The 24172-nt window shown below is 45.1% G+C and overlaps 1 protein-coding gene across 1 annotated transcript in view; it reads left to right on the top strand.

Annotated features, from left to right (window-relative positions):
- LOC118853958 (meiosis 1 associated protein) overlaps positions 1-23557 on the top strand; it is a 104205-nt gene extending 80648 nt beyond the window's left edge. Inside the window, 9 exon segments of the mRNA XM_036764215.1 lie at positions 5903-6006; positions 6008-6048; positions 9892-9907; positions 9909-9965; positions 9967-10000; positions 10003-10034; positions 17390-17596; positions 21238-21378; positions 23127-23557. Coding sequence (XP_036620110.1) covers positions 5903-6006; positions 6008-6048; positions 9892-9907; positions 9909-9965; positions 9967-10000; positions 10003-10034; positions 17390-17596; positions 21238-21378; positions 23127-23336 — 842 coding nt within the window. The 3' untranslated portion in view covers positions 23337-23557.
- The last annotated feature ends 615 nt before the right edge of the window (positions 23558-24172 follow it).

The raw sequence follows: 24172 nt of genomic DNA on the forward strand, positions 1-24172 counted from the left end.
CTTAAATGACATGTTTATATGGTATACCTACGGAAAAAAATAAATGGAAAAAAATTTTAAGATTACATCAGTAAAAGGACAATCCCAGGATCTAGCTTTGGTGTGGGCAAGAAGGGAAGGGAGTGAAATGGGGTTTAATCATAAAATTAGAATGTTACAAGTAGATAACCCATTTTACATGATTTGGATACAAAGGGTGACATCATAAATAAATTAGTAGAACATGGAAGAAATTACCTGCAAGATCTATAGATACAGGGAGAGTTCACGACCACGTAAGACAGATAGATGTACACAAGAGGGAAAACATATAATTTTTATCACATAAAACTAAAAACATTTTGCAAAAACAAGACCAATGCAGCTAAAATTAGAAGAAAACTGGCCAAAAAAAAATCTTTGTAACAAGTTTCTCTGATAAAGATTTCTAAGGTATTTCTAAGATTATTTCTTTTTTTTATACTGGAAAACTTTTTATTGTAGGTGGAGTGGGATAGCTGGACACAGTTTAGATGATTCCAATTTTGTTGGCAACATCTAAAGCATCGTAGTCTAGAGCAAGTCGGACGTAGGCCTTCTTCTCTCCATCAGGCCAGATCAGCATGTTGACCTTAGCCATGTAGATGTCATATAGCTTGTTTACCACCTGCTTCGTCTGATGCTAGTTGGCTTGGATGTCTAGGGTGTTGTTGTCTTCAATCTCCTTCTTAGTGTGGTACCAGAAGCGAGTGAGACACTCCACAGAGTATAAGTTTTAAATGGAGAATTTATTAGCTGGCGGCCATTGGAGTGCTACCCAAATCAATGGCCCCATTTTGAGGTGAAGGTGTGGGTTATATAAGAGATTTACATGCCAGGTCACAGGGTGGTGTGGGGGTACAGGAACAAAGGTTCTGACAGATCACAGATTCTGACTGGTTATCGTTAAGTGGGATTGACATTCCTTGGAGGAGTCACGGAGCCCAGGGACTAGACTCCAAAAGGTCTGAGTCCACTCTTTATTATGCAAACTGAGGTTTGTAGTTAGGGGCTGGGGGCAGGGTATTTCTAGCAATAGCTGGCTACTCAGGTATCAGCAGACTCAGTGGTCAAGGGGAACTTAATGATGGCATAGTGATCCAGCTTGTTTCTCTGAGGGGCACTTTTCCGAGGGTATTTGGGCTGCCTTCGAAGTCTTAGTGTCTTGGGTCTTCTTTTTGTGGCTGTGGACACCCTTCAACACTGCCTTCTTGGCCTTGGCGGGGACAACGGCTTCCTTCTTTGCCTTTGGCGCTATCTTGGGGGAAAGGCTCTAAGAGTATTTCTAAGATATAGAGGAAACTGAGTCAAATTTAGAAGAAAAAGAGCCATTCCCCAAATGATAAATGGTCAAAGGCTATGAATAAGCAGTTTTCAGGCGAAGAAATCCAAGCTATTAATGGCCATGTTTTTTTTTTTTTAAAATACTCCAGATGGTAATAATAACTGGGAAAATGCAAATTAAAACAGCTCTGGGGTTTCGTCTCATACCCATCAGATTGGCTAAGGTGATAAAAAATGAAAATAAAAAATTCCGGAGTGGATTGGGAAATCAGGACTTTACTGCATTATTAGTAGAGCTGTGGATTAATCCAACTGTTCTAGAAAACAATTTGAAACTATATCCAAAAAAGTAATTAAAGTATGTATACCCTTTGACCTAGCAATACTGCTACTGGGTCTATGCCCCAAAGAGAACAAAGAAACAAGAAAATGACCCAAATGTACAAAAATAACTACAGCAGCTCTTTTTGTGGTGGCAAAGAATTGAAAACTGAAGGGATGCCCATCAATTGGGGAATGGCTGAACAAGTTGTGGTATGTGATCATGATGGAATATAGTTTATACTGTAAGAACTGACAAAGGCTACAGTTTCAGAAAGCCTGGGAAGACTTGTATGAACTGATACAAAGTGAAGTGAGCAGAACTCAGAAAATAATTTATATAATAGCAGCTATATTGTAAAGATAATCAACTTTGAAAGACACAGTGACCAACTAAAATTCCAAAGAACTCATCATGAAATATACTGTTCACCTCCAGATGGAGAAGTAATGGAGTCAGAATGCAGATTAAAGCATTATTTTTTCTCTTTCTTTTTCTTTATTTGTTTTTTGAATATGGCTAATAAGGAAATATGTTTTGCATGACAATACATGTTTATAAGGGATTTTGGTTTTCTTGCCTTCTCAGTAGGTGTAGGAGGGGGAGGGAGGAGAGACAGAATCCAGAATTGAAACTAAAATAAAATTGAATTAAGAAATAAAAAAAAAATAAACTACTTGAGGCAGCTATGGCTCAAAGATGCAGACCACAGTTCATGTCAGAAAAGAAAAAACAAGTTGATTCTCATTGATTAGGGAATGAATCTAATTAAATATCACTGCTATAAGAAACAATGAACAATATTAATATAGAGAAGCATAAGAAGACTTAGATGAACTGATACAAAGGGAACCTGAAAAACAACACTTGCAATGACCACAATGGAAAGAACAAAAACAAAATCTAAACTGAATATTCTGAAATTATCTTAACTAAGCTTGGCCTCAAAACAAGATAGGAGAAGATGCCTCCACATATGTGTAGCACTGACTATAACAGACTTTTTAGATATGCTAGTTAGTTTTTATAAACTTTCTTTTCCTTTCTCTTCCTTTCCTTGCTGAGACATTTAGGTAGCATGGTGGATAGAGGGCTGGGCCTGGAATCAGGAAGTAGGGCCCTACTTTCCCTGCTGCTTAAAAACAGTACAGTGGTGGGGAGTAATAATAAGAGGATCTGATAGAGTAAAGAAAAGACTTAATATAACATGGTTGGTTTAGAAAATCCTAGAGAATAAACCAAAAAGAGAAAATCAATAGCTTTAGTAGAGTAGCAGGATGCAAAATAAATACACAAAAGATCATTAACATTTCCATATATTACTAACAAAAACTAGGAAAATGAGGTAGGAGAAATATAAGTTAAATTAACAATAAAATGTGTATTAAATATCTTTGCTAGCCTATGGAAGTGTAAATGGTCAAAAATATCAAGGAAAACAAAAATAGGAATGAAGGGGTTTGGCCTTTAATGTGATCTTACGTTAAAGTAGTAATTATTAAGATTATGGTATTAAATATAAAAACTGAACAGTGGAATAGATAAAATAAGCAAGACTTAGAAAGAAATGCCTCATGCAGCCTAGTTTTTAATAAACCTAAAACTACTCCAAAGAGTAATATTCAAAAACTGCTGGAAAAATTATATAACAGTCTTGTCAGCTAAATGGCACAGTGTACAGAATAGTGGGCCTGGGGTCAGGAAGACTCATCCCCTAAGTTCAAATCAGGCCTCAGACACTTTCTAGCTGTGTGATCCTGGACAAGTCACTTAGCCCTGTTTGCCTCAGTTTCCACATCTGTAAAATAAGCTAGAGAAGGAAATGGCAAACCACTCCAGTATCTTTGCCAAGAAAACCTGAAATGGGATCACAAAGAACCAAACACAGCTGGAAATGACTGAACTGAACTGAATTGTTCATAATTAACCATCGTCCTTCACAAGATTTTACAAGTGAATATATATACATATATATGTGTATGTATATGCACACACATCTTAAACAGGTATTACTTTGCCTTCCATCTCTCTCAAGCTGACAGTAAGTCAATTGTTTGCTGACAGGGTCTTCTTGTTATGACAATTGATTTGCATTGGTTAAAGTTTGATAGAAAAATATAATACATGTCAATGTCATTTCTTCTCTCTATTACACACTTTTCATTATCACTTCTTTATGTAAATAGTTCCAGATTAATTTTGTTTCAGTTATGTGCCTTATCTTTTTCTCATTCTTCTTCTAGCTCTTTACTAATTAGAATCTTTGCTCTAATACGTTGACATTCTGGCTATACTCAGACAGCCCATTTAAGGATGGCTTTTACTTCATGACAAGTCCTGTTTCCCGTATGTTAAAATATAATCAATTCCATTTTTTGCAAAGGGATTCAGTGTACACCACATCCAGTGCCCACCAATTATTTTCTCAAATAAAATATCTGTAGTGCAATGATGTCTACCCTTGCCCAATACCATATAGCAAACATATTAACTATGTTTCTCCCACTCGCCAGGAGTGATTAGAAGAGGTGACTTTGTTTTCAAAAGACCCCGTGGCAGATGCTCCAGCAAATTCAACTCCAGCCCTTCAGTTCCTGTTTTTTTCTGTGTAGCTATCAGTCGGGTAAATTCCCAGGGTAAAGAAGCGAAGTAGTTTCGAAACTACAGCTATTAAAAAAAAAGAAAGAAACTAAGGCTATACCATCAACAATCATATAAAACAGTGCTCAGATTCCCAAATAATCAGAGAGTAAAAATTAAAGCAGCTAATGTAGCCTTTTAGTCAAATCAGCAAAGACTGTAAAAGATAAAAAAATCAGGGTTGGTAGAGTGTGTGGTATCCTCCTTCTGGGCTACCCCCCTCCTCCACCCGCCATACTCATTTACTGCTTGTAGAGCGGTAAATTTACCCAACCATTCTGGAAAACCATTTAGAATTATGCAAGAAAAGTTAGAAAACGGTTTATAACCTTTGTGCAGTGATGTCAATATTGGGTTTCTACCTCCAAGGAGATTTGGACAACAAGGAAAAAACCTACCTGCCAAAAGATATGTCTAGTAGAGCTATTTACAAAGGCAGCCAAAAACTTGGAAACAAACAGGATATCTAGTGATTGAAAAATGACTGAACATATTGTGGTATATAACTATGAAAATGTTATTTCATCATAAGGAATGACAAAAAATGACAAATTCAAAGAAACATAGTAAGAATCATATAAAGCAATGCAGCATGATCAAAGCAGAATCAAAGAAAAATAGACACAATTACTATGACTATGTAAATAAAGATCACTTTTATTAGCAACAGAATTCAGATTAAAAATATGAGACAGTGTGCGTACTTAAACAGCATGTACCCACTCTTTTAACAGACAAAATTATTAATGTAAAATTGCATGTACAATCAGTCTGATCACTTTTTTTAATGTTTTGCTTTCCTGATTGTGGGGCATACAATTAGGAAGACACTGAGATCAGCAGAAAGTTGTGTGGTGTGTTTGAAACAAAAAATTACAAATAATTTTTTTTTAATTTTTAAATGGAAAAAAAGATGAGAACATGGTAGAGCACGAATGGCCAGCCCTCAGGAGAATGCAGCAATCCATCCTTCTTTTGGATCCTTCCTCTTGGCCAGTCCTAAGAACTTTTCATCCCTGGGTATGTCATGGACAGACAACTCTTCTGGCCAGGAACAGTTTAAAAATAAAGCATTTCCAGACCTTGTTTTCCCTTCTTTGTCCCAGCAAGAGCCCACAGTGAGATGGTAGCCATCAGCTGACTCCCCGGCTTCTGCTTTCCAGGCCTTCCCATTTCTGCTGCCTTACAGGAACTCAGCCACAGGCGGCTGCACGAGCAAAGTTCTGACTGTAATTGGCAAAGGGCCCCACTGCAGGTTATGGTGTTGGCTTCCTCTCACACAGAAGATGTGTTCCCCACAGACAGATTAAAAAGCCAGATCACTCGCATAAGTGCCAAGCAAATACAGGGTTCCACTGTGCCAGTTCATTACCCATCAAAGTGATCATGCTGTTAAAGCCAGAGGGAGTGAGGACACCCTAGCTGCAAGGGTCATATACACCTCTACTCCTCCCAAATGAGTCCTGCCTTTAGGCAGCAATGTTCCTTCTCTCCCTCACCAACCTGCTGCCCAACCCTTGGCTTGTGTGTTCTTTGAACTGTGAAAGAGGAATGGGTGGCAGTTAATGTCTCCTAATTGCATGCCCTGAGGGAGGCTATGACCCACAAGCCTTCCTTCTGATGCCTGTTTTATTGCAGTGTGTCTGAAATGTGATCTTCAAGAGCGGCTTCTTAACCCAGCCCTCCTCCCTGGCACAGCAGAGAGCCCCAGAGGAGACTTCAGCTCCTTCTACCAGATGGCCCCCCCAATCAGCAGCATCATGTTACAGACTCCGAGTGATCAAGTAAGGTACCAGAGTGTCCCTAGACCCCCAACCCCCATCAGTGCAGACTCATGAATCTCTGCTTCAAAAAGGCTGCAGACCTCAGGGCAATATAGGCACACCGCCAGCCTGAGGGTTAGGAACAGAGCACTCAGTCCATGAAGCTTGTGCACCTGGGGTATGAAGGAGCCAGGTCAGGATACTCTGAGCCAAGTCCAGGGTGTGGTGTGGAAAGCAGTACCCTGCATCAAATGAAGAGTCCAGGCTCCTGGCAAGTGGTGAGGAGGCTGGAGATTGACGAGCACTGAAGGCTGGATGGGAACTGGGGGCTGGGGGACTGGGGGGGGGGGCCAAGAGGAAGGGGTGTAGGCACACAGCACCCCAAGGCAGCTTGCTTCAAGTGAGTGGAAGAAGTGCTGGATTTGGAATCAGAGCCCCTGGCTTTGAATCCTCACTTTCTATGGCCTTCAGCAAGTCAGAGCCTCAGTTTTTCCCCTGTATAAGGGGATTGTACAAGTTGATCTATAAAGGCTCTTCCAGTTCCCGATTCTAAATGCTGATGAATGAAGGAACTTTCCACCCTGCTTCAAGTTGCTTTTGTTTCCCTCCAGTCTCCTCAGGAGTCAGTCCCTTAATGGCACTGGCCTAGCGGTTTTCAAGAGAAGATATTTCATGTAGCTGCTAGGTGAGAAGTGAAAGGGGGAGCAGAAGCCATTTCATTTATATTCATGGCTGTGACCTTTATAAGTAATGACTTGTTGCTCTCATTTAGCAGCAGGAAGAATTTCCACCAGAAAAGCAGAAACGTTGGCCGTCTCAAACTATTAGTTCAGGCAGGAGATCAGGACCTGGACTAGACTAGGGTTAAAGGGGAATAATGGAGAAGGAATAAGTAGGAGAGCCTCAGCTCTGCTACTTACTGCCTGTGTGACCTTAGACAGGTCACTTCTCCTCCCCAGTCTATGCAACCATGGTATTTGACTACATGATCTCATAGGTCTCCTCCAAAGCTAAATCCATGATCCTCTGACCCCATAAGTTGTTGCAAGAAAGAAACTGTATGACCTGGGCACAAGGAGGGGAAAGAGTTGAGAATGATTCCAACCCTGGGCACTGGATGGTGCCACTAGCAGTGATGGCGACACCGGGAAGTGTCCCCCATCACTTTGCTTGCATTTCTTTCCTTTAATTTACTCTGAGGAATAATCACTGATCATTGACCCGCCTTTCAGATTTGGGAGCGGGGGAGGGGTAGGGAGGAGGGGGAGGGCTGTGATGTCTGCATGCTCTCCCTGTGGAAGTATCTCTTTCCATGTGTGTAGTCCTAGGACACAACTATCACTGGTACACACGCTGCCTCCGTAATCTTTCTAACCACAGTGATCACTTAGCTCTCCTCTGCTCACAAGTCTCCAGGGAGATGTTGTACCCAAAGTGCTTTGCAAATCCTAAAGCCCTAAATAGGTGTCAGCTTTTACCATCAGCTCATCTTTTCCATGTTACTGTTATTCTACAGATTCCCATTGCCCATTAAACAAAGCATCGATTTCTGACTGTCATTCAGGCCTCTCCATAATCTGGCTCAAACCCACCTTGCCAGCCTTGTCTCATTTTACCCTTCTTAGTGTAGTCTTACGTTCCAGTCCAATTGAATGACCTTCTTCTGTTCCATGTAGGCCTCTCCCAGCCCCTCTCATTTGCTCAAACTCCTCCCAGGCCCTGCAGGGAGCTCTTTCCTCCCCAGCTTCACCTTCTTCTAGGCCCAACTCAGGTGCTGCTTCCTCCATGAATCTATCTGTGACTACCCTGAGATGGAAGTGATCTCTCTCCTCAGATTCCTCAGAGCATTTTGTCGAAAACACCTTTTACCACATTTTCCCTTGAATCGTAGTTATTTGTGAGGCACTGTGCACCACAGGGTGGGTTCATTTGGGGATCTCTCCAACCCCCTGTTGCCACTTGCTTTCCTCCAGTAACCTTGGAATTCTCAGCCAACAGATACTATACTGTGAAAGAGCTCAGGAGTCCTGCCTGATTGGATGCCCGGGGTAGAACCTTTTGTGATGTAACAGAGAAAAATGGATGGACATCTTACTATAGAATGCTTGGCCTATGTAGGCCATGGATATATTTAGAGAGCTATGCTTAGGGATCTGGAAAGTCTTATTCTACTTCTCCAAGGGAGACTTCAATTTTCAGCATTTTGGAAAGGAGGAGGAGAACCAGTTACCTGTCAGCGGAGGGTATGCAGCATTCAGGACAGCCATGGCTTCATGCTTACTCCTTCACTGTCCCGTCCCCAAGGAAGATACTGGGCTAGAATTATATCTATATACAACACCTCAAATATTAACGATCTAGAAGTATAATACTCTTTTAGAGACCCAGAATAACAGTCCCTTACCCCGGTAACTCTGGGAAGCAGTCTCACCTTGACCGGGAGGTCATAGCTTGCCAGCTTACCTTCTTCTAATAATGAATGCTAGTTATACAAAGGACAATCACAGATAGCAAGCAATCTTATTTAGCAGAACAAGCAGTGAAATAAAAATCAAAGAAGTCATAGAGGCTAGTGTAGCAATAACATCAACAGCCGTAGTAATAGCTAGCATGTGTACAGAGAGCTCTTTAAGGTTTGCAAGCACTTTACAAATATCTCCTCTTACCCTCACATTTTATCCCAGGAGGAAGGGGCTATTTTATGCCCATTTTATAGATGAGGCTGAGAAAGGTGAAGTGACTTGCCTAGACTTTCTTATAGCTAATAAGTCAGAGGCCAGACTTTAACTCAGATCTTCCTGGCTCCAGGTCTAGCCATCTATCTACTGTGCCACCCTCACCATGTCCCTCAAATCCTATTTGCAAGCCCAGAGATTGTTAAGAGCAAACTTCCCTGGTAACATTATCATCGTCATGGTTGAGCTGAAGGTTATCTAATCTTCAACTCAGAAGTCAAATGAAATTGAGCTCAACCAAGGCAAAAGCAATATTACCAGCAGTGTCTGGGGCTGCATATGCTGGGAATCGCGAGACATGCCAGGGTGGGGCCTGAAGCTCTAGGGAGCTTCTAGGGAGGTGGTCTGTCCACCATTCACAAGTTTGTGCCTTGCCTTTCCCTCATCTCCCTCAGACTCCCTTCTCTCCCTCTTTCTCAGCTGCTCAGGAATCATGTCTACTTCCACATACTCAGTACCTGCCTTTCCCTCTGGATCATGTACATTACTCTACTCTACTCAACCTTCATTCCAGCCAAACCAACCTTCTTGGCATCCCCCACACCTAGCATTGCATTGTCCAGCTCCAAGTCTTTGCAGGAACCTGGAACATCCTCCCTTCTCCCCTTCATCTCTTAGAATCCCTGGCTTTCTCCAATCCTCAGCTCAAGCCCATTTGTGCATAGTCTTCCTGATCCCCCCTCCAAGCTGCCCAAAGTGATCCCATATTTACTCGTACATACTTAGTGCATATGTGTTGTCTCCCCAGATAGAATGAAGTTTTTGATGCCAAAGACTCTGTTTTGTTTTGTTTGTTTTTCTCATATCCCTAGTGCATAACAAAGTGCACTGGTAGGCCATAGCCTCTTGATATCAATGAGCACTCTTATTTAAACTTGGTAACTCCTCCAACACCCAGCACATTGTTCTGCACTTATAAGTGTTTATATTTGAAAATATTGTTGCTCATATAACGGCTGCTAAGCAGGGCCATGGCGTCAGCAGCCTCAGCAGGGCCTGTGCAAGGAGTGTCTGAGAAGATGGTTCTCAATCTGGAGTGGGGTCTGAGCCCTCATGGTGACCACTGGGATTTGGGCCCACCTCGAAGCAACAGAATGTTCCTTCTGTCCCCTGCTTCATCTTGTCCCAGGGCTCTAGAATCCAGTGGGGGTCTGCGAGTCGGTGACGTATGGACTCCCATTCATCATCAGACCAACCAGTTGTTTGGCAGCTGGACTGGGATGAGCTAGAGACAAACCAGAACGTTTCCATGCTTGTGTCACTAGCCTGCGGGTAAGTTCCCATGTCACTGGGTGGCAAGAGGTGGGAAGGCTGAAATACCAGCCATCAAATAGGCATTAGCCCCAAAGCAACACCAATCCCCAGAGCCATAACTAGCATGGGGCAAAAGGGTGTCTGCCTCCCCCCCACGCCCTGTTGGGGGAGGGTTGAAAGAGATCCATTTCCCAGTGGGTGATTATCATCCTTGTACCTTACCTCAAGGTCCTCTGTCAAACCTGTTTGCTGCTGTACTCTACCATGCACTCATCCCCAGGCCATGACACCCTCAGCCCCCACAGAATCATGTCACCAAGACTTCCTCCCCAGCCCCAAAGCAGGCCTCAGCCCTCACTCCATCACCCCCTTGTACACACTCCCTGGTTCAACCTGTGTCCCCCATGAAGTTAAGGAGAGTCTGTTACACCTAGGGTAGATCTAGCTGTCTTTAGGTTTCTTTCTGAGAGTTCAGAGTCCCTGGAATCAATGTCAGACCTCTTGGAAACCCTGGTTTGTTAAACTGAGCTCTCAAGTATCGGTGGCAGCAGAGTAGGCAGCAGGAGGCCAGAGGGTGAGAAGAGGTAACTCATTTCCACCCTGCCAGGCTCCCTGAGGAGCACAGGTAGAAAAGGTACATGACAAAACCAAGGTACTAACACTGGAAAAGCCGCACAGAGAGTTCAGGTGAGTGCAGATGCCCCGGGGGGTGGGGGTGGGGGGGTGGTGTCTGGATCTGAGGGATGACGTGATAAGGAAAGCCTTTCAGAGGAGGTAAGATGTAGAAAGGAGGGAGGGAGGAAGGGAAGAGAGGGAGAAGAAGGAAAGAGTGAAGGAAGGGAGGGAGGGAGAAAGGAGAAGGAAGGGAGGGAAGGAAGGAGGGAGTGAGAGGGAGGAGGGAGGGAGGGAAGGAGAGAGGGAGTGAAGGAAGGAGTGGAGGAAGAGGGAGGGAGGGAAGGAGGAAGGGAAGAGAGGGAAGAAGGCACCTGAACTGGCTGCCGGTGTTGGAAGAAGATCATTGTAATGGCCGGGGGGGGCGGCAGGAGGGAGCGGGAGAAGGCCCTGAACAGATGACCGCTGAAAGATAACCTTCCCCAGGGAAAGGAGATTGACCTCAGTCATGGAGGAAATAATGAGCAACTCAGGGCACCAGCTGGTAGAACCTCTATTCTACATGTTGTTGAGTCGTTAAAGTCATGTCCAACTCTTGTGGTTCTTGCAAGGATACTGGAGTGGTTTGCCATTCCTTCTCCTGGTCATTTTACAGAGGAGGAAACTGAAGCAGACAGTGTTAAGTGACTTGCCCAGGGTCACACAGCTAGTAAATGTCTAAGGCCAGATTTGAACTTCAGGCCAGGCAGGCTCTCTGCTGGGCCCCCCCAGACTGCTGCCCACCACTACTCTGAATCCCTAGTCATTTGTATGTATGTTGTAGCCTCCATTAGAATGTGATCTCCTTTAGGAGGACTATTTCGCCTTTCTTTCCTTGATCCCAGCATTTCGCATAGTATTTGGCATTATAGTAAGTGCTTAATAATGCTTATTGATGGTTTTTTTTTTTAAAATAATATACAGTTCTCCCAGAGAAACCTCAGGACACACAAAGAGCTGCTCAGATAGCTTTCTTAGATATGCTTTGCGCCTGACTCTCAAGCCAGGCAGGTTCTAACTGTGTGCCCCCTTAGACAGGGCATATGAGGGTCCCACGTGCCTGGCCTGGAGGTACAGCAGGGAGACAGGAAGGGAAGACCCAAGCGCTGCACATAAGCCATGGCAATCTTCCCAGAGCCCTAAATCTGACTACTCATTTCTCCATTCATGCTCATGCTTCCAGTGTGAATCTGGTAAAATGTGACAATCAATCCTAGCATACCAACACTAAGGGCAGAGATACCTGAGCTTTAGAGAGCAGAGTCCCTAAAGTTTTAGCCATAAGCAAATGGTTCCCTGCATATTCACTACCACTCCCCACCCCGCTGTTAATATCAAGAGTCAGCAGGAGCAGGAGCAAGTACAGTTGCAGCTGGCTTAGTTGGGGTGAAGGAAGGATGGGGCTGGCTGTGGTGTGGAGGAGTCTTGAATGGCCCATCGGTAGTTTAGATTGATATGTCTGTTCTCAAGTAATTCAGTAAAAGGTAGTCCTTGTAGTCAGGTAGGCCAGATATGCCGAAGGGACTGTGGCTAGAGGACAGGAGGATGAGCGGGACCAGGTGCTGCTATAATGATTTCTTCCCTGATCTTCTCTCCACATCGGATGTGGCAGGTATGTCTACACAGCAGAGCTGGCTGGCTCTCTGCCAGCAATGAGCCCTCTCTGTGTGTTAATGGGGGAATCTCTGCTCCCAAGCTCCCACCATTCTATTCGATAGATTGCCCAAGGGAAAGATAGCATCAGTGTACACAGCTGGATTGTTGGCAGATCATCTTCACCTCTGTGTTCTGAGTCCTGATTTGTTCAGTGGGATAAGAGTACCTGCACCACCATAGGGGAAGTGCCTTTGTACACCATTAGGGTGCTATAGAATAGGAGCTGTCTGGGGCAGCTGGGTGGTGCAGTGAGTGGAGCACAGCCCCTGGAGTCAGGAGGACCTGAGTTCAAATCCGGCCTCAGACACTTGACACACCTACGAGCTGTGTGACCTTGGGCAAGGCACTTTACCCCAGTGGCACCCTGCCTTCCCTCCTGCAAAAAAAATAGAAAGAAATCTGAGCTGTCATCATTATTGTTGTTGTTACTGTAATTTTCTTTATTATTTATCACCCCTCCTCCTTTGTCTGCTCCTCTCCAGCCTAGCCCAACAAGCTCTGTCTCAGATCCACGCTCTGCCATTAGGGGCCCTAGTCCAGATGCCTCTCCAGACTGACCAAAGTGGAGATCTGATGTAGAAGTAGAAAGGAGAGCCCTGCATCAATGTAGAGCCACAGTCCGTCTGCCCAGAGAGGTCCGGTTTTAAAAGGGCATTGCTCCCTCCAAAAAACATAAAAGGGCATGTGCAAAAGCCACAAGCAAGGGCACCCAAGCACAAAAGCCTACACGGAGTGGCACAGACCTGTAACAAGGACAACAGTGACCTGTGTGGATGACTACACTTCATCTTGGGCTCAGAAGGCCGAAAAGCAACTCCTTTTCTAGTACAGAGACCTAAAACTTCCTGTTAAAGGGCTTCGGTGGGCTGGCCTCCTCCCCCACAGCGGCCTCTCTGACAAGTGGGTGTTCAGCCTCAACTTTAAGACCTCTAACATCAAGGTTTGGTGGTTACAACGCACTTTCAAAATATTGATCTCATTTTCCCTTTTATTTTTCTGTATTACGAGCCCCATTTTGCAGGTGATTAAACAGAGTTTATGGTCACAAGCTAATGAAGGGTGGAGATCCAACTCACACCAAGACTTCTGGCCTCACATCCAGATCTCTTTTCACCACGTCAGCTGTAAAAATATTGTCAGGCAAGCTGAAGTCCCTAATGAGCTGAGGTTTGAGAATAATGCTAAGCCAACAAAAAGGAAGTGACAGACCCACCACTTGAGGAAGAAAGAGTAATGTTAATAAACAGCTGAGTTGATTTTGCTTCTGTCTTCTCTGACAAGGGCAGCGATCTGGCAACAAAGAAAGGCAAGAACCAACATTGTGCTAGGAAATCGAAACCCAAAAAGAACATCCTAAGAGAGGCCCTGTAACTTGAAATAAACTTGAGTCTCTGACCTCAGATTAATTTTGAAGAAACTTACTCTGTCCTCTTTGTCAGCACTTATTGAGAATCAGGGAGAAAGGAAGAAGCGCCGGAGACAAGCAGATGGTATCCCAGTTTTCAGAGAGGGCAGAGGGATGGACTTAGGGAATCACTGGCCCATGGAAGCCTTCTGTCTCTCTTAGGTTATCAGACAGTCTGCAGTCACCAATCACTAGGACATCTCAGAATGTTTCAGACCAAACAAACCTCATTCCTCTTTCAGCCAGGATTACTAGGTTGATAGATCATAAATCTAGGGTGGCTTGACTTCAGGAAAATATTCAGTAGTCTTTTCATGGTGCCCTTATGGACAAATGGAAAAAATGTGGACTGAATGACAATACAGTTAAATAGATTCATAGCTAGCTGAACAACTGTTTAAGGAAAATGATCTGTGTCAACCTGTAGGGTATCCTGTTCCCTGTTCCTGCTCCTAGAGATGGACAGAAAGGTGCGACCGGCCAGAAGTCTTCCCTGGCACCAACTGAAAGGTAGTAGAGTGTCATACTATAAGGGCCAAGATAAGACAAGAGCTTCCATGCACATGGTGTGAGTCCTAAAGTGCCAGAGAGAGGACAGGGAGGTCTCCTAAGTAGGAACAGATCAGCTACCAGATGCTCAAAAACAGCGTCTTGGGAAAAGAGATCACATCAGATACTACCCTTCTTAGCCTCCCTGGGCCTGCTTCCTCATCAGTAAAATAAGAAGGTTGGACTAGATGGACTTCCAAGTTCCCTTCCACCTCTGTGTCCTACAAAGTCTGGGACAGAGGCGAGAGGCTGATCTTATACTCGGAGGGCAAGTCAGCAGAATCGAGGAAGGAAGCGAGCCCGGGGCTGAGAGAGGGTCAACAAAAGCCAGACAAGCAGAAGTGATTGAGCTTGAGAGAAATTTCATAATTTGCCAGGCTGAGCTCAGTAACTCAGACACCCTATAGACTTTTAAAGAAATATGGAGGCAGCTGGGTAGCAGAGTGGATCACTGGACCTGGAGTCAGGGAAGTCTGAGTTCAAATCCAGCCTAGCTGTATCACCTGCACAAGTCACTTAATTTCCATCTGCCTCAGTTTTCTCAACTATAAAATGGGGATAACAACAGCACCTGTCTCCCAGGGTTGTAGGGACAACACTTGTGAAGCCCTCAGCGCAGTGCCTGGCACAGAATAGGTGCTATATCAGCGATTATTTATTGTTATTATTATTACTGCTACGTTCTCCAGAGGAGCCTTAGTTCTCTCTCCACTTCCGGGCCTCTGGCAGGTTCTTCTAGGGTTACTTCATTCTTGCACCTTCTCCAGCGTCTCTTCCTCATCCAATACAATTTCCAGGCCCCCTCACTAGCCTCTTCTCCCTTTTCTGGACACTGTAACTTATCAGTGGGTCCCAGAACTGAACACAGTATTCAAGATGTGTTCAGACAAGATCGAATGTCATCTCAAATGCGTAGGTTCATATAGAGCTTACAAGAAATAAAAACTCCCAGGACTTTTTCATATAAACTTCAATAAAAATTTCCCCCATTCTATTCCTGGACAAGTATTCTTGTTTATCTCCTCCACTCAAGGTCTTCCCTGATACCTCATTATGACAGAGATCAGTCAAGCATTTAGTCATTGTTTACTGAACCAGTCAACTAAGCTATTTTCTGGGTGTATAAAGAATGACCAAGACGGGCAGAGCCAAAACAGTGACTTGAAGAATGACCAAGACAGAGCCCTTGCTTTAATGAACATTCTGAAGAGCTCTGGTAGGTCCTATCAAGCTGGAAAATCGATGAGTACGTGCCCAGAAGTGGATCATGCCCCAGTCACACAAACAGCAGCCTAGCTTGGCGACGGGGAGCTCACCCGCAGGCAAAGCACTAGAAGAATTGGGAGGAATAGAGGAAGGCACCAGTACAAGTCATGAAACTTCCTTCTCTAGTGCAGCAGGCCTTGGATTTCTATGGTAGAAGGAGCTGATGGAACCATGGATCCAACTCACTTAAACAAATACTCAACCATTACCTACTACGTACAAGGCACCATGCTAAGCCTCAAAAATGAAAGTTCCTGCCCTCAAGGAGTTTACATTCTTCAAGGTCCCCAAAGTATTGAAGGAAGTTTTGCATTTCTTTTTTCAGGATTCAGCCCCTAGTTCCAAACTCCAGATCATGTGGTTTCATCCTGTCATTCTTTACATCACTGCTCACTTTTTCTCTCCTTCTTCCTTCTCTGCCTGTTGCCTTATGGTAGCCTCAAGTGTGTTTGTTATGCCTTTTGTATTCTCATCCAAGCCATCATCCAGCCCTACAAATGTTTTTTTCTTTTGGCTTCTTTGCGCACTGTTTCCTTTATCCTCTCTAAAAAACCAGAGTGTGAAAAGGCTTTACTTGGCCCTTTTCTAGAAGAAAGACCAACTGCCTTTGCAGCAGATATATTTGGTGATCATCCTAACCAGAAAAAAATAAATAGTTGGAATCCTACAAGTTGTTGTATCTGGCAGTTCTCTTGCTGTCCTTGATGAATTTGCCCTAGAAATTGCTATAGAAAATTACCTGTCTTCCATTTGTGTTTCCATTTTGGACTCCTGGAAAGGCCATTTTTAAGCCTGTCAATCCTTCTCTCTGCTGTATGCTGCTAATCTCCAAGATTGTCATGGCTTTCTAGCCACAGCGGACACACAACACTTTGCAGAATTCTCCCTTCATTCACCTCTCAGATTTTCCTTCTGTGGAGAATCAGGCAATATACACCATATTTCACAGAATTATGAAAGGTCAGAATCCTAGAATTTCACAGCTGAAAGGACCCTCAGACAGAATTTAGTTCAAATGGTAACTGAATAGAAAGGAATCCCCACCATAATACCCCCCAAAAGTGAGCATCCAGCTCCCATTTGAACAGCTGAAAGGGGCATTTGAGGAGCACCTTCATTTTGCAGAGGAAAAGAACAAGGCCAGGAGAGGGGAAGTAACTTGTTTAAGGTTATACCATGGGTTAGGGGCAGAGCTAGAAACCAAAATGAGATTTCCTCTCAATTGCTAGAGTGTTCTCACAAAAATCCAATTCTCTCACATGTCATGGCATCACCTCCATGATGTCATGGTCGTCTTTGAGAAAAAGGACAAACAACAACACCACTTTTACCCGCCTGGCTTCCGAGCTTCCTACTTTGTTTCTCCTTTGGCCTTTTGGCCAGAGCCACTCTATTGAATGAATAGATGGATGGATGGATGAATGAATGACATTTATCAAGCATTTACTAAATGCTAAGCACTGGGGATACAAATGCACAAGGGAGACAGCCCCTACCCTCAAGGTGCTTGCTTTCCAATGGAGTAAACAGTTCATATTGGGGAGTGCTGGCCAGAAAAGGATACAATCACCCTTTTGGAAGGAGGAGCATTTTTGACGCACATGTCTCCAATATATCCCATATGTCCAATATGACACATCCCAGCCAGGCTTTGATGAGGGGGAAGGAAATGGCCTGTACAAAAATGACATAAAATTTCTCCTGCTCAGTGCCAGGGTAAGAGTGGCTTTTGTCTCCCTGCCTCCTTCAGTGGACCCTGTTTGTGGCCTATGTAATACTAAGACTTCAGGGGCAGCCAAAGACAAGGGTCAAGTTGAGCATGTTTTTGTGTGTTTCCTTATTTTAGAAAAGAGAGTGGCTGCTCTTGGCCAAAGGAGAGCCTCCAAGTCCAGGACCCAGCCAGAATGGTCCCACCAGCACTTTCTACGTCATCTTCCCGTCCAGTTCTCTTACAATGCTGGTCAAGGCAGTGGCCACATGTGAGCTGCTGCTGCCCAGCTCCTTCCCTGTGCCCTCTGAGGACCCACCAGAGGACATCCTTAGGAGTGTGGAGGTAAGTGGGGCAGGGACCAGGCAGACCCATGGGAAGAGTGTAAGGAAAGGAAAAGGAGGAGGAGAAAAAAGATGGAGAGAAGCCTGAGCAGGAAAATAGATGAGTACAGAGATATATGGATTCAGTAGTGGAAAGAACAGAATGACTGGTAGAATAGAGAATAGAATGAGAGAGTTGGGGGCAGGGAGGGTTGCACCTTCCTTTAAAGGTGAAATCTGGTTTAAATGAACATAGAACAGCCCTTGAAGGAGAGGTATTGCCACAGAGGAGTATGCTGCCACCTTGGACCTGTGGCACTGGGGAAGATGATGCCCAGAAAGCTTATGTAGACACAACCCAAATTTCAATTTTCTTGGCACCAGGTAGTTGGAGGAAGGGGGCTCTTTGAGGGGGGGTACAAAATGAAGGAGAAGAAAGTGAAGGGTCAAGAGGAGAAGAACAGGTAGGGTTGAGGAAGAGGGAGAATAAGAAAAGAGGACAGAAAAAAAAAGATCAAAGCAGGGACAAAGAGAAAAGAGAGAAGAGAGGACATCCATCTATATGTGTGTACATGTTGATTTGTGTATGTCTGTATCTGTGTGTGTTAGAGACACTGTCTCAGTGACTGTGTACATGTCTTTGTCTTTGTGCCTGTTTGTATTTCCCAAGTGTCTTTATGTAGCCATGTGTTTGTGTCAGAATCTGGGCATCACTGTATCTGTCTGATTCAGCAAGCATGTATTTAACCCCAAATATGTGCAAGACACTGTGTGAAGCCCTCAGGATGCAGACAGAGATAAACAATTACTTAATTGTTGTGCCCAAGAAGCTCACATTCTGCTGGGAAAACACAAAATGTATGGAGATAAGTATGATATGAGATGAAGTGTGAATAAGACAACAGACATATAAGCATTGTGCTCCAGAAAAAATTGAGAAAGGAAATCTGAGAGGGTTTTACAAAGAAGATGACACTGAAAGTAAATGAGGAGGGAATGCACCAACCTACACAAGTGGACGGAAGCAGGAGAAAGAATGTAAAGTTCAGAGAAAAGCTGGTAGATGACAGATAGAGTAAATGAAGTTGAGTAATGAGAAATTAGTCTGGAAAGGTAGACCGGAGATAAATCAGGGCTTAAATTCTACCCAGAGGAGTTTGCATTTTATCACAGTGACATTAGGGAGCCACTGAAGGTTTTTGACTAAGGGACCATCAGGGCAGACCTGTGCCATAGGAAGACATCTTAGGAGGTTAGTGAAGAAAATTCATAAAATTGGAGAGGAGAGAGACCTAGATAGACTAATAGTAAAGGTGAGAACTGGAGTGGAAAGAAAGGGATGGATCTAAGAGACATCACACAAAATCAATAGGACTTGACAAGTGGTTGGATTTTGGAAGTCCAGGGAGAAAAATGAATCAGAGATGACTCCAGGCTTTCCAGCTTGGGTGACAGGGGTACCATCAATAGAAACAGCAAAGTTTAGAGGAGAGGTATGCTATTCAAGGAAGAGGACTTTGATGTTTGAGATGTCAGCTGGACACCCAACTGGAAATGGCCATCAGGCAGCTAACCTTTGTGGAAGAGATGAGGGCTGACTTACTTGATTTGGGAGTCACTTGGCTCTCAGTGTGTTTTGCTGTAACCACATGAGCCACAAGGGCAGGTGGGGACATGAATTCCTGGAGCTCAAGTTCCAGCCAGATGGAAAACTGAGATAAGGCCACAATTGCAGAAATAACATCGAGATCTGAGAAGAGACTTAAGTCCATAAGAGTGTGACAGAGGAACTGAGAATTGACAACTGTGAAATTATCAAAGAAAGAGCAACCAACCAGATATTGTGATGTTTTCCCCCAATGTTTATGTTCTTACTTGCCAAAAAGAAAAAAAAAATGGGCTTAACATCTCATTTCTGGTAATTTAGCATCATTAGTTTTTAAAGAGATAGCAAATTTTAGGAACACACATGGAAAATGAATGTCTGGTTTAACGAGGGGCATCATTCTCATGGAAGTTTCAGTCTTCTTCTTACTGTATGCAAGACCAAAAACAAAATGACAATACCACACTAACGCAATCCTCAGAAAAGTCAGAATGTCCAGTGATATGCCCAGCGTCGCCCAGCTGGATGCTTCAGTCATCTCCCCGGCCCAAGGTGGCCATTTCATTGATTTAGGCATGCTCCAGAAGTTCCTCCATGTCATACCTTGAGACCTCTTGCTTCCTCTGCATGTGTTTCAGTGTAACATCAGCTTAGTTTTTCTGGTGGATACAGGGCCAACCAGTGTAATGTCTGAAACATTTGGACAAAGCTGTTTTATTCATTTCCCTCTCATTTAATGACCTCTTCACACCATCAAAATGACATTACTTCTGATGGTCTATTCCCCAACATCTCCATGTGTGTCTGATAGGCCTCTCTGTAAAAGTGGAGGTATGTGTCTGTGTGCTCTGCCTTTGTGTTACCGGGTCTGTGCAGAATCACATCTTGGAGCTGGAAGGGACCTCAAAGGTCCCAACCCATACCTGAACAGGAATCCCCTCTGAAACTTCTCTGAAAAGTAGTAATTGGGCCTCTGCCTGAACCTCCAGGGAGGGAGAACTCATTACCCCAAGGCAGCACATGCCACATCTCTGTATCTGTGTGTAGGTCTTTGTATATCCATTTCTTTGTTTCTGTGTACACATATTTGCCTGTTTCTCTGGGTCTGTGTGGTCAGGCAGGAAAGAGAGAAGGACTTTCTTGGTAGTCCCCCAGCAGAATTGGCTGCAAAATGAAATTTCACTGCAAAGAAGGAAGCAGATGTAAAGGCAATCCCACCACCACTGCCATTCCCCTTTCCTGATCCTGAAGGGCTTCCTCTGCCTGCCTTCCTAGAGAGGAAGCCTAGAGAGACAGCTACTCCTCCACCAGAACACTGACCCTATACTGTGCCTGCTCCAGAGCCCCACATCCTAAGCCTACAGGGGAAACAAGACAGATGGAAGTAGGGAGGGGCAGGCAAACCATAAGGTGGCAGCACTGAGCCCACCCACTGCTAAGGAGGCTGACCCCAGCCCAACCCAGCCCTGAGGATGCAGCCCTGAGGCTCTCCCAGTCTCACTTTGAGGCCAGTGGTTCCTGGCATAGGATGCTGTGGCCGGAAAACCTGACTGCTCAGGAATGTTGTCCTCCTGTATTCCCTGCCTGGGACTCTCTCCCACCTCGAAGGGCCAGAGGACATGCTGTACCCACCTCCAGCATGCCTTTCCCAGCCCTAGTCACACTTGGTCCACCTGGAATTCCTATGGCATCTCACATTCCTGAGACACACATCTCTGGGCCAGGGCTAGCAGTAATTACCTGTAACACATCTTCACCCTCTGCTTTCCCCATGACGCTCACACTCCTCACACTTAGTGAACTCTGTGATACACTCCATGTAACTGCCCAGGACTTTGACTGTCAGAGTAACTGTCTTTGTGACCCTGGCTGGCTGTCATTTTTGAGGCCCCTCAATTCCTCATACTCTGTGTGATTGTTCTTAGTTCCTGTTAACCTTCCCCAGAAGGTTAAATGAGATAATATTTGCAGAGTACTTAGCACAGTCCCTGGCACATAGTAGGTATTTAATAAATACTCTTCTCTCCCTCTCTCTTTTCCTCCCTCCCTCTCCTCAGAACACCTTGGATGGCTTAGAGGTAGCATCCACCTATAATCCCCTGCAGATTAAGGGCCAGCTATATGAACACCTGAGAAGCATTTTGTCCAAACCCCAGGGGCTACTCACTCCAGGTCGGGAGCTCCACCCCCCCAGACAGGTATGGCCACCACTCCTACCAAACCAGAATTTAAAGGCCTGGGATCCTTTATGCCAGTCCAGGGGTCCCTCACCAGCGATCATCCTGAGTCCAGTGTCCAGGCAAGTGAAGCTCCATCCTTAGTGCTTCTAGACTTACCAGTGGAGTCAGAAAAGGGTCAGGGTCCAGGCCCAAGAGAGAAGGAATTATTCCTCTAAGGAAAGTACCCCATAGGCCTTCCTGGGGTAGGGTAATTCAGCATAGACACTGAGTATCAGAGGCTTCTCATACCACTCATGCTGAATGTGATGGCTTTCTCCAGAATGGAAAGGGGGTAGGTAGACCATTAACTCCTTAGCAATCAGGGCAGGGACTAGAGCTCTGGCCAGACCCCTACATCCCACCCCCACCCCACCCCCCAAGAAAGCAGAGGCCCAGGGGTTGAAGTAAGCTAGGCTTGTCATCCGTAGCCAGTGCTTTGTAGACATGGCAGTAAACAAAGGCACCAAGAGCAGTACAAAAAGGGTGCTGTAGGAGAGAGTTGAGAAGGAATGGGGAGATCATTGTGCACAGAAGAAAGCAGGCTCAGCAGAGCAGAGGCTGTCTGTGGGCCAGCAGGAGGAGGCCCAAGAAGGCCCAGATCAGTGGGGCTCTGAATGCTACATCCTCAAGGGTGGGCTTTGCCCTAGGGAACCACTCAGGGTGCTGGAGTGAGGCCTGTGCATCACTATAATTACTCAACCATATGTGAAGGGCAGATTCGAGCAGAGAGAGGCTTAGAATAGTCACCAGATTATAGAATTTAGAACTGAAAAGGGGCCCACATGAGACATCTGGGCCAGGGGGCTCAGCCTTTCTAGTGTCATTGGCACTCTGGGAAGACCTTTGAGCCCCTATTCAGAATCTTTTTGAATGCATAAAATACCTGGGATTACAAAGGAAACCAATTGTGCTGCAATGCAGCTATCAGACTACATGTATATGTGTGTATGTACGTGTGTATGTGTACATAGGGAGCACTGACACCAGATTAAGCCCCCTAAGCTAGTCCACTGCTTCATTGTAGAAATGAGGAAGCTCAGATCCAGAGAAGCCCAAGATCAGACACAGGTATTAAGGAATATAGCCAGGATTTGAACCCAGACCCTCTGACTCCAGGTCTGATGTTCTTCCACCACAGCCCAAGTGAGAGGGCATGAGGGGCCGAGCAAGTGGATTGACCAGGGAAATGGAAAGGAACAGACAAATTTGAGAAATATCATGAAGATTGCCTGGCAACCAGCAAGAGTTAGCACTCCCTCTGAGGTCCTAAATCCAGAAAGCTTCCAAGCAGGAAGAGGAGAGTCATGAGAGAGCAGGATAGGCAGGGGAAGGTTGTGATATGTTTGTTTCTCTTCAGTTGGTTGGCTTAAAAAAAATTATTAAGCCCCTCATCTTATTTCAGCTGAAACTTAAGGAAGCTGTTTATAGAGGACAGAAAGGGCACCAGGGCATGGCTCGTGCCTGGGTGTGGATGGTGGCAGGGACCCAGCCCTGGGACCAGGAGAACCAGCAAGGTGGAGATGGAAGGAAGCCACGATGGCTTTGCTGGATCCCTTTCCTACCTGGGAGGTACAGGTGTGTGCCCCCTTGGGCCTATGATAGGTATTTAGCAGTGCTAGGTCAAAAAATGGCAGGATTGGATGAAAAGAGCCCCATCAGGACTCCCATCTCACCCAGGGAACCTGTCCCTCCATCCCCCAAGAAGACTTTGCTTCCTCTTTCTGCAGGTTGGAAGACTGCACCCAAACCGAGCCCGAGCTACAGTGCCCCCTCTGCCCCTGGTACCAACCCTGGCTCCTTCGAGGGCCCCAAAGATGCCAGCAGCTCAAAAGCCATCCTCAGAGCCTGTGCTGTTGCTTTCTGATGATGAAGAACTTTTCTGGGAGACAAATTGCCTCAGCCCCACTCAGGGCAAGGCCCCCAAAGAATCTGGGTGAAGTGTTTGTCCAGGCCTGCCCTTCCTCCTCCTACACAATGACCTGCATCAAGCAGAACTCTCATGCACTGGAGGCAGTGGAGGCATCTGTCCATACTTCTCTGTCCCACTCTGTATTCAGGCTTAGGATTATTTCAGTAGCTAGAGGTGACAGGAACCCTTCCCTGGTATGACCCTGTGTCACCTCTCAAGGATGCACACCCAGGTACACTGCCCCCTTCCAGCAGTGCCAATGAGTGCACTTGATAGCAATGGGGCTCAGTTCAAAGTAACCTTGTTACCATTTCCAGCTTTCTCTTCCCATTGAATAAAAAGCAATTTCCCCACTTGGAGCCTTGACACGTAAACACAAGGACTGATTTGGAAAGCTGTGCCTTGAAGGACAGAAATTCCGTTTACAGAGCACAGGCAGAGGAGGCTGGCAGGGAGGACCTGTCAGGTGTCAGAGGAATGGCATGGGCAGAGTATACTCCAGGACATGTCAGAGTCGTGTCACAAGATCCTGGTTAGATCCTGCCATGGTATAAACACCTACTGTGGGCACCAAGAACAGGAACTTTGTCCTCAGACAGTGGAGCTCCCTTCCTGAGGTTTTCTAGAGCAAGGGTGGAGAACCTGCAGCCTTGAGGCCATATGTGGCCCTCTAGGTCCTCAAATGCAGCCCTTTGGCTGAATCCAAACTTCACAGAACAAATCCTTTCATTAAGGGTCCCCACCCCCGTTCTAGAGTATAATCCAGCCGACAGGCAGAGGGAAGGAGTAGAATCTGTGTGTGACATCTAGGGATCCTTTCTGAAACCCAATCCTCTCCTGCCCCATCCCATACCACAACTGCCC

The sequence above is a fragment of the Trichosurus vulpecula genome, chromosome 6, assembly GCF_011100635.1.
Source record: "Trichosurus vulpecula isolate mTriVul1 chromosome 6, mTriVul1.pri, whole genome shotgun sequence".
Lineage (NCBI taxonomy): Eukaryota > Metazoa > Chordata > Mammalia > Diprotodontia > Phalangeridae > Trichosurus > Trichosurus vulpecula.